At 39.0% G+C, this 11,286-nt stretch overlaps 1 protein-coding gene across 1 annotated transcript in view; it reads right to left on the reverse strand.

The window, feature by feature from the left end:
* Positions 1-9,566, reverse strand: part of LOC111741446 (nesprin-1-like) — a 137,943-nt gene extending 128,377 nt beyond the window's left edge. The window contains exons 1-4 of the mRNA XM_023532163.1: positions 9,359-9,566; positions 8,989-9,150; positions 2,212-2,406; positions 479-652 (exon numbers count right to left, since the gene is read on the reverse strand). Of these exons, the coding sequence (XP_023387931.1) occupies positions 479-652; positions 2,212-2,406; positions 8,989-9,066 (447 nt within the window). The 5' untranslated portion in view covers positions 9,067-9,150; positions 9,359-9,566. The remainder of the gene's footprint in view (positions 1-478; positions 653-2,211; positions 2,407-8,988; positions 9,151-9,358) is intronic.
* Positions 9,567-11,286: the final 1,720 nt, after the last annotated feature.

Below are 11,286 nucleotides of genomic sequence, written 5' to 3' on the forward strand. Positions count from 1 at the left end.
TGTGTTTAGTCTGTCTGCCTAGAACTGACTGTTTTTCCAAGTTTTCCAAAAAAGCATATCAGAATTCGAACCAAAACAGCAACAGAGCACCTAGGGACACTTCCCGCTGTATTTACCCACAGTCTGATTCTCTGATACGAATTCTTCTCATTGGCTTTGTATTTCTTTTAGCCTCCGTATATAGACACTATAAGTGTTTTTGTATCTATAGTCTTTTTAAAAAATGTCCCTTAGGAAGTTGAAGATTTTCTAAAGATTAGACATTATTGGTAAAATTTTTCAAAAGACTAAATTCAAGATTGGATTTCATTTAAGTTTTTATAAGGTATTGTTTTTCTGTTCTTTAAATATGTAAAGTATATAGGTTGTGAAAAATCCTGTATCTACATCAAGCCTTTCTTATTACGTTTTCTGTGTGTTTTTACACTTAAAACCGTGCTTTGTGATTTGACATATTCCTTCGAGACCATTTTCATACCTGGCAGTCCACCAGCTGGGCGTCCATGTCCATGGGCTCCTCAGGCGTACCCAGTGCTAGGTCCAGAGTGGCCTTAGTGCTTAAGAGCCAATGGTCCAGCTCATCGACTTCAGAGCGATACCTCTGCAGGGCCTGCTCCTGTCTCTGCTCCTCCAGCTGATCATTTAACTTCTCCTAATGAATTAAGCAGAATGTAACATAGATCACCCGAGGGTAAAATTATTAGACTTCAACACAACAGACCAGTGGTTCTCAGCTCTGGCTGCACATCAGAACAAACTGAAATAATACTTATGCTTGGGCCGCATACTAGAACAGTAAATTAGAATTTTTGGAGGTGAGTCTCAAGATTAGTATTTTTTTAAAAGCTAGTATTTTTTAAATCCTATGATTTTAATGTGCACCTAGAATTGAAACGTTCTTAAGTGACATAGTTGCAGGACCAGGCAGATCATGTGAATGATGGAAATCAATCAAAGATTAGAACAAAACAATGGCATAAGACAGCTGGTAAATGGCAGCAGGTACTTGACCTTGGTGCTGGGGAAACTGTAGGGAGTGGTGAAGACTGCGGCAAACTTGAAGGACATATGGTCCACCTAAAAAGGCAGCATGATGCCGTTTTAGGCAATTCATTCCTGCAAGAAGAGGTGGCCCAGTGTTACTGGTTTCTTGAGTGAAGACAGGAATTCAATGTTTTTGTTTAGATCTCTGGAATTTGTTCAATGATGGCAAATAATTTACATTTTAAAAAAATATCCAGGCCAATCATTTTATTTTGAAACTCCACAAGGGATTTATAGAGTAACTGGGGACAATATTATAAATTAAAAATTTAATTCTTAAGGTACTCTAAATATCTTAAAATTTAGTTTATGAATAATTTACTATTTTTAAAATCAAACTTTTAAAAAATAGTTAAAAATAAAGATTAAACAGAGCAGACACGTCGCTTTTAAATTTCTCTCAAACGAGAAATAGACAAATATCTGATTTGACTAATCTTATAATAGGCATAATACGAAAAGCCCACACACTCAACAACAGAACCATGATTAATTGAATTATGCTATAACCAGTAGCTAACTAAAACAATACTAATGAGAAATGTATCAGGAACTGATTATGTCCCAGAGAAGCTGCTAGACAAGGAAACAGACATGCTAAAGGCCTTTATGGAGCCTCCAGTCTGACATCAAATATACGTAGGGCCAGGAATGATGAGAGAAAAAGGAAAATAACTTATTTTTAACACACAAGTTATTGTTACCAAAATTGCTCTCTCGATCAAATAATATTAAAGGTAAGTAACACGAACTGGAATCGCCAGAATAAATTTTCATGAACCAGTGTGCTCGCGTTGGCTGCCAGCAACCCAGTATTTATTGACTCGTCACAGCACCAGTAACGCTATTGACAAAATTCTCTTAAACATAGCAGACCATTGTGCAAACCTTCCACAATTTTTCCTCACAAGGCCTGTGCCTACCAAGTATTTGCTTTCCACATTCTCAATTTGTCATGCTGAAATGAGGCAGAAAGGGGAGAAAAGACGCATTCATGGCTCCACACTGACAGTGCTGTGCTCACGACACCCTCCCCGAGACACGACACCAGCTTCTTACAAGCGGGGAACAATAAAAATGTAGGTCACGGAAGGAACCCAGATACGTGTCAGCACGACTGTCAGAGTCGGTGCGGACGTGAGGGGTGACCTCAGAGCTGCTCGTTACCTCCAAAAGCTGTTGCTTTCCGGACGCTTTCATTTTGATGGTGGACATGCGCTCTGCCAAGACGGTGAGCGTGGACTGCAAGGCCAGCTGCTCCGCAGGGTCGGACTCTGGGGACCCGGACACCAGCTCGTTTGCGAGAGACGACTGGAGCTCACTGATTTCATCTTGAAGCATGAGAATCTCATCCATCAGGGCCTGCGGAAAAAACTGGAATCACGCTCATGTATGTATTTCTTTGGACTGAGAAAGCCCATCACTAGCTAAATGTCACATTAGTAAAGATATTTCACTGGAAGGTATTTAACCAGCAAATAGGGGACCCATTAACATAAGTTTCACAATGAAAGTACCAGATAAAATGTCAGAAAATTTCTGATTTCAAAACCATTTGTGGCACTAACTTAAATAAATTTGAACGAGTTAATTAATCTTTCTGGTTTTCAGCAGGCTCATCCATAATCCGAGGGGGTATGCTTAATTATGTCTGAGTCTACAATTCTATGTTGAAAATAAAATTCATCACTTTCTCTCCCAATGTGATTCTTCCCCCAATTTTTCTCGGGGCTAACCTCCAGGCCCTCTTTTCTCTCTTCACAGACCCTCCCAGGTGATGCCGTCCAAGGCTTTAAATGATTTCTCACGGCGAACACTCCCAAAGGTATGTTCCTAACCCCGACACCTGACCCTGAATTTCAGGCTCGTATACTCAACTTACATGTTTCATGGGTATCTCCATCTTAGTCTGTATAAAGCCCGCTTCCTCCCCTGCCGTCCCCACCTCAATAAAAGGCACCACCCTAGGAATCGTTAGTCACACTTTCCTTTACTTGCCAAATCCAATCCGACACCAAACCCAACTGCTTTAATCTCCAAATATGTCCTGTATATCTACGTATCTCCTCTGCATTAACGGTCGACTGTTGGGCCTACCTGCTTATACTCCAGTCTACTCTTCACAAAGTAATTAGAGTGAACTTTGATTATTTATCTATTTATTTATTTATTTATTTATTAGAGTGAACTTTTAAACAGGTAAATCAGTTCCTCAGTCTCCTCTGCTTTAAAATACTTTGTGGTTTATTGCTTCTAAAATAAAGTCCAAGCTCCTAACCACCCCAATACGGTCTCACTCCTGCCTGCCTCTCAGACTGTACTCCCTTCTCGCTCGCTACACCCCTGCCTTCGTGAGTTACTCTAGGACTCTCAGAAGTTTCTGGAAAATGGCACCCCGTTTTCCTGATCAACATCTTTATGACAATTACGCATCGTTTTTATTTCTCATTTTTTGTGTGTGTGTTTTATGACTTGCTCTTTAGCTGAAGACTTGACAGGAGAAATTCTTATTTCGAATTTAATTGGTATATTAGAAAACAGGCCTTACCGTAGGAGAGGTAACCATGACTTCAAGTAAAGAAACGTTGGCTTTGTATTTGCCGGTATTTTACAGTTTCTAATGTTGCCCTATTTGCATAATTCCCACCTTTTCCATAGACCGTAGGCTTCACTGTAAGCACAGTGCCTTCTCAGAGTGGGCTCTCAATAAATATTTTAAAGACAAAACAACAAGAAATCCTTCTCTTTCCCCAATATCAAGTGTAATCACATTTAATTAATTTCTTAAATAAACTATTATACTCGCATTATTATATACATCTAGAAAAGCGCACAGACTAAATGTACAGCTCTATGAATCCTTATAGACTGCACGGGTGTCCACGCTCTTGCCACCCAGATCAAGAAACACACGACCAGGACCCCACAAGCCCCCCGAACCCCCACCCAGTTACTACCGCCCTTTTCCTCAAAGATGACTGTGGCATTGGTTGATAAACGTCACCGATTACTTCTGCCTGTTTTTGAGGTCTCTGTAAATGGAGTTATACCTGATGCACTGTTTTGTGTCCGGCCCCTTTTACTCCCTGTCACGACTGCGAAAGCCTCTCATGTTGCTGCATATAGAAAGCTGATCGTTTTCATTGCTGTGGCATATTTCACGGTCACATGGTCTGTGGATCTTTTCTATTTAAGCCTTTCTAGTGGGTTCCTAGTGGTAATCTCATTGTGGTTTTAATTTGCATTTTCTTGATGACTAATTAGATTGAGCACTTTTTCCTATGCTTGTTGGTCATCTGGATAGCTTCCTTTGTGACTGCCTGCTAAACATCTTTTGCCCATTTCTGTTAGAGTCTTTCCTTTTCTTATTGATGTGCAGAGTCATTTATTTGTTCTGGATAAGACTGTCTATGTTTCTTTTGGTTCTGTGTATTGCAAACATCTGCTCCCATTTTGTGACGTGATGTGTCCGTAAATGAAAAAAGGCTTGTTTAACAATGCCTTTTGATAAACAGAAGTCTTAATTTTATTGTAGTCTAATGTATCAGCATTTTACTCTATTGGAAAAGTTAGGGCTTTTGGTGTCCTATTTAAGAGATCTTTCCCTACCTTGAAATAATGAATATATTCTCACACATTATCTTCTAGAAGAATGCTATTCAAAGGATTGTCCAGGAAATGGTATTTGTCTGCAAAATGTCTGTCACCAGTTCACGATGAGATAAAGATGTTGTGGGTAAATATTAAGAAACTTTTACAGCAACTTGACATCAACATGCTATCCAAGCAGTATTTTATTTTATTACTAAAATACTGCTGGTCTGTGCTGGATTAGAAATTTTAAAAAAATGTTCAGAAAGATTGTTCACTACAGATTGTTTGAGAAGCTGTTTTAAAACTTTTTTTTTTTTTTAACTTAACAGTTAGATCTACAATCCACCTGAACTTAATTTTTGTGCCCAATACAGGTAGGGGTCAAAATTTTTATTACATGGATGTCCAATTGACCCTGCTTTATTAAAAATCTTTGTTATTCGGTGTTGTGCACTTGACCTTAGTCGCGTGTCTGTGGAGGTCAAGTGTGCTTCTGGCTCCTGATTCTGCTCCATTGACTCACTTGGCTGTCTGTATCAATGCCACTCTCTCATAATTACCATAGTTTTATAAGTCTCACTCTATGGTAAGATCCATCCTTCAACTTTATGCATCTTCTTCAAGGTTGTCTTGGCTGTTCCTGACCTTTGCCCTTTCCAACATACATCTTTTCATACATTTGTGATGTAGCTTGTCAATAGATTTAGATTTAGCTTGTCAATATCCACCAAAAAATTTCCTGAGATATTTTAATGGGATTGTAATGAATTTACAGACTGATCTTGTTTGTTATACATTCAAAATGCTTTTTGTCCAGTACATTATTTTCTACTACTTTATAATCATTTTTGGTACTTGATTGACAAAAAGTGTAAAATTCAGATATTTGGCCTGTTTAATTTAAAGCTCTCTCCAGAGCTACACTAACCTCATGGTGGCTTTTTCTGCATCGACCCTCTGCACAAACAAGAAGAGCCCCTCACAATTTCTCACCGTATTTATTATCATTCTGTCCTCCATGCCTTTCCTTGCACGTTCACATTTACAGTAACCCCACCCACTCCTGCTGCCATTCCAAATTTTCAAAATCTGTGACTTCCAAAAGACCTGCTAGAGTCTCCTTTTATCTCCTTTCTGCCACTGTAGCCCACAATCACATTGCTTTTTTTTTTGTACAATGTTAGTAATTCACTCCACCCCTAAAGCAGGCTTTTCAATCAAATTTATGAAAAAGTTTGTCTTTAAAAAAAAAAAGGTCCGGCAGTCAAATATGTCTTCACCCATAACCGTCTCAGCTGGTGGCCAGCTGCTTCCTTATCATGTCTGACTTAAAAATAAGGAGAGGAAGATGAAATGCAAGTCTTCGGGTTTCTGACTTGTGGTTATAAGGAGGGTGTGGGCATGACACTTACGTGGTTTGGAAAACTACCTTGGGCGTCTCTAAAATGACTCAAGTCTGAGAAGAACATCGAGTTTGTGTCTGGTTCAACACCAAAGGTAAACTTGAATTTCACTGTGACTTTTAGAACTATCTGTATCAGCATGGTTTGTTTCTAATGTTGAGTTGTTATATGTATTACACAAACATAAGCAAAATATAACCTCAGGGCTCTACCTATTATCTGTCCTGGGCCTTAGAGTGGCAGACAACACATGCCCACAAAACGTTAGCTGCCCATAACAAAGGTCCCCCCCACAGAGGGCTCATTCAGAACAACAGCCACAAGGCAGCCTATCAACAGCATTAATGTCTTAAAATTAAATCTACTGCACATTTTAGAGAGGCTAGCAAGAAAAGCACAGTGCTCCACACAAATTCTATAGATTTAGGTAAGTGTTTAGAGGAAAAACGTAGGAATTAGGTTAGCTCTTTAAAGAAACACGTATACCTCCAAGAGAGGTTGGGAAAGAAAGAATAATGGAAGTGTTTCTATTAATTTTTTAGGAACTATAAAAAACATACTGGACTCTTTCGCCCATATTCAACTGGAATTTAGAAACAGTGATTCTACACTAGTGCTCGGAACTTTTTAAGTACCATTCCAGAAGCCAAGAACCAATTTAGACATTGTGATGCCATTAGCTTTTCACGTGGGCAGCTTTCCAGAATTTGTAGAACTTAGGTACAGACAGCAGAAGTTAGCAAAAGGAGGTCAGATGGAAAATGTTAGATTTGTGATTACATAAGAAATGCATTATTTATACTTTCCCTCTCACTAGAGCATTATATAATCGTTAAGCTCAAATAATAGTAATCATCACTGAATTAGCTACATTTCCTCATTGCTGTAATTTTTAGCATTACCACACCCAGCTTAGTAAGGGACAAAAAGTCACGGATTCGTTTTGAATTTCTAATACTTAGCATCAAAGTGCAAGTTTGAGTTTTCTCCATTAAATCCCTTGAACAAAATAATACTTTGCTCTACATTCAGCTCATGTGGGTTTTCATACTAAATGACTGAGAGGCAGGGTGTGGTCGTGAGTGGGAGCTAATTTGCATTTTTAATTAGGAACTCTAGAATGTCTGGGAAGATCCTGTTTTCATGGAGATCCTAAATCCTGTGAGACCCAGTGAAGGGTCTTCGGGAGCTGTGGTCACCTGGGACACAAGAATGATGAGCTTTGAACAAAGGCAGAGGGGACCCAAAAGTAGAGAGAGTCATACTATGTAAGTCATACTATGACTCCGGAAACATGGGGGGCTGATAATCTACGCGAGTGACACTCAAATTCGCCCTATTCCAGCCATTGGATAACATGCCAATTCCTTTTGGAAGCTTAAAGGGAGCTGTAATAGAATGGAGGGACGTTCTCCTGCCCCTCCAGGGACAATGAAGCACAGGTGGGTGTGGTGGGGTGGGGGGAGAGGGACAGCAGGGCAGACAGAGCCCCAGGGAGCATACTACAGCTACCTGGACAGCCCCTTGAGATGACAATGAGGTGGCCGTTGACAGTTAGACCATCAGAGAATCAATTAAAGAGGGCTGTGTTAGTCAGAAGAAAACTGCATTTTAACAGTTGGCTGAGTCTCTGACTGCCCTCGAGATTGGTTTGGTCTGGGGAAACAAAGGTTAATTTTAACTTTATATTTTTATAGCACCCTCCCCAAACCAGACTGACTATGGGTGACTCTGGGACAGCAAAAAACCCACAGAAGATAGGTTTCCAAAATGAGACCTAAAATGGATGTTATGCACTTTGACTTTTATCTTAGTGTCAAAACAAAAGTGTCAAAAACCTGAAATCACTATTTCTCAATATGTTGTCTCTAGATGAAACATTCTTATTTTTGTGTCATACTGCAAGGTCTTATGTTGTAAGAGAATGCAATTTTATTTTAGACTACACTTATAAACAAGCAATGTATTCCCAGGTTCCCCTGGGTTCCAAAACTATATAAATGTAAAGTAGCAGAAAGATAAAGTATACAGTTTCTCTTCTAAAGCCGATAAACTTTCCCATACTTGATAGATACACATATCACATTATGCTTTTATAGGTGTTAATTTGCACCTAAAAATACCTTTCTTTTCTTCTGCCTTTTATAGGATTGTCACATGCTCCTGAGTTCGGGTTGGGCACAGGCAGAATTTCCCCATGTCATGGTGACTGAATAAGTGAAAGCATGCCTTAATACTCCTGCACCTCAGTTATATCTGATTGTACATTAACAGTACACCTAATAATATTGCTAAAGCATTAACCAGATTTTAATATATGCACTTCCTTATCATGCATTTTAAATAGATGCATTTTTACCAATACTTTTCTGAGTTAGGTTAATGTAATCACAACTGCTTCTTTTGCAAAGCTATACGTTGCCTAGTTTATATAACCTTTTGAGAAATGATTCAAGTCAGAGACAATCACAAGATTATAGTTTAGAACCCCTTATTCTTCAACTGCTTCTTTGCCCAGTAAAGTCTGAGAGTTGTTCTCTTAAGTGATAATGAGGAGGTGCTGGGCATACACTGGCTGTTTCTTAAAACAAAACCAATAGTACCCAGAGAAGGTAGATGCCAGGAACATTTTCTTATAACAATGGTTTGTAACAAAATAAAAATAATGTGGCAACTATAAGGAAATACACGTTGTGTAATAACAGGGAAAAAGCAACATTAGTGAATGTAGCTTTTTAAAATTAGGTTAAAGCTTTCTTTTTTCCTTCCGAGGTCCCTCCCTGAAGCAGCAACAAGCCATTTGGGATCTTGTTTACTCTGTAAGAACTGATATAGTAAAAAAAAATGTCAGTCTGCTGTCCCGAACACAGGCTTGGCCGGAGACCAGTGGGTCACAAGAGTGCACCTTTTTAATCATGCAGGAAACTGAAGTCATCGCTATTTTTACCTGATGTTCAGCCATCTGGCTTTCTGGACTCCTGCCAGGCTCTAGATTCTCACTGAGTTTCATCTCGATGGCCTCCATTTTTGTGGAGATGGACTGGAGGGTGTCCTGGTACTTTTGCTGGCGCTCCAAAGCTTCATAGAGTGTGCGCTGCTTTTCACTGATCTAAAGAAGGAAAGGGATATTAGCAAATGTTTGCCAGCCCCTTATCTTCTAGATTATGACATTTCTTTCCTCACTGCTTTACCTCTGTGGCCCAACAGAGGGTATTCAACTGTGCACGGGGTGTGTAAACTCTATGCATGTATTGCATAAGATGACCAGTATGATAATCGTGTCTGGGCTTAAACAAGTCCAAGTTTCCAAGACTTACCACATTCTTTAACGTTTCCCAAGAACGCTGCAGATCATCCAGTTTAGCAGTTGCAGGTGGCTCCAGTCCTGGCTCATAGAACTCCTGGGATGACAACGTGCTGGGGTGAATCCTTGCAGCATCTGTCTGCAACCTCTCAGCAGACAGGGCTTGGTAATAAGCAATATCCTGTGGGTGCAAAGCAGTGTTGGAGTGAAGGGAGAGACAGAGTTTAGGTTAACATGCTCTGGGTGCTATTTGTCATGTGGGGAAAAGATTTAGGATTCACATCTGTCTCAGTGGCTACAACTCTTACATTAAATTCTTGTGACAAGAAGAACGTAAAGATCATATCAAGGCCTATTATAGTTGCTTTAGAATTTGTTTATGTTTAAAACAATGAACAAATTTACTAATATTCCAAGTTGCAAAACTCATTCTTATACTTGGTAAAATGGAAATACACAGGATTTAAGTAGTACACATATTTAAAGGTTGATTGATATAGCAAAAAAAAAGAAAATCTAAATGATTTTTTCTAAACATTTCCTAAAATGCTGTTTAAAGTTTTGAATAATTTTTAAAATACTTGCTTTAAATAAAAATTAAATCTATAAAAAGTCATTTTTCAGACATAGCCGGATCTTCAATATTGGAGAGCTCATTATTCACAAAAATTAATTTAAATATTTTAATATTAAGTAAAGAAAAATGTAATGGGAAGTTAAAACTACTGTAAAAAACAATAAAAAGGTATCCTTTTGGTTGGAGTCAATACACAAGAAGATAATCAAAGCGAATAATATAAAAACAGGGTTTTCAATTATTTTTATTTCTTGGGTTCTAAGTAATATTACATTTTATTAGTACTGATGATGGAATCTACTATATTAATTCATATAATTCATGCATTTTCAGTTGTTTCTATGGTTATTTATCTGTATAATATTAGTAGAAACTGAATTGTGAGCAATGTTTGTATTCTGGGAATTCCTATTAAAGAGCCCACTACTTTTGTAGTTGTACTGTTGAAGAAAATTGTGTTAATTTAAAATACCTGAGCCTTATTGATGATAATGTGTTGATACAAAGTACTGATGGCCCCAGCCACCTGAGAAGCCCAGGTAACGCAGGAAGGGGCCTGGTGTTTGGGGGTCTGTGCGAGGGCAGAGCAGGGTCACGTAGTAGAATAAGTTCAGACAGGAGTCTGACACCTGAGAAGTCAGGACACCTGAGATCCCAGTTGAACTCCTCCTAAGTAGCTATATAATTGGAACAAGTCACTTACATCTGTACAAAACTGGGTGTTCTGAGGATTAAATGAAGTCATATTTGAGAGGCCATGAGACCTTCTACCTACTTTGTTATTGTTGGTGAAGTTTCCAGATAAGTCCCTAACATTTATTCATGATATTAGAACATGGAGACTGGTTTCTCTGCATTCCTAACCCTGTCATCATCTTGGGTAGATCACTTTGGTATTCTCAAGTCCCTGATAAGCTCACATTCCTTCATCCGCACCAGCTTCCACCCCGCCTCAGTCCTCCACACCCTTGAACACGATCTCCTGCCCTCCTTGAATTGATTCTCTCTGAATCGGTTCCCTCTCCATGTACTATTTTAAAGTTACTTACACCCTTCTTTTGCCAACACCTTCATTCCCTGTAATCTCTGCTTATTCCACATGGAAAACCCCAACTAGGACTCAATCCAACGTCCCTGCTCAGAGTGCATGTGTGTGCATGCTCGCACAAACACAAACACCTATGCAGACACACAACTGAAGCCATCCAAGAGATACTCCTGAACTTCTCAAATTTCCCAAAGTCTGTCTATATATAGACTCACCTTTACTTTATGCTTGCCAATTCCCTTGCTAAGGATAACCCTCACATCTACTTCCAGAATTCCTTCCACCTTTGCTCTTTCAAGGTCCTTGGTCCATTCAT

This window comes from Pteropus vampyrus, unplaced genomic scaffold (assembly GCF_000151845.1).
Source record: "Pteropus vampyrus isolate Shadow unplaced genomic scaffold, Pvam_2.0 Scaffold78, whole genome shotgun sequence".
Taxonomy (NCBI): domain Eukaryota; kingdom Metazoa; phylum Chordata; class Mammalia; order Chiroptera; family Pteropodidae; genus Pteropus; species Pteropus vampyrus.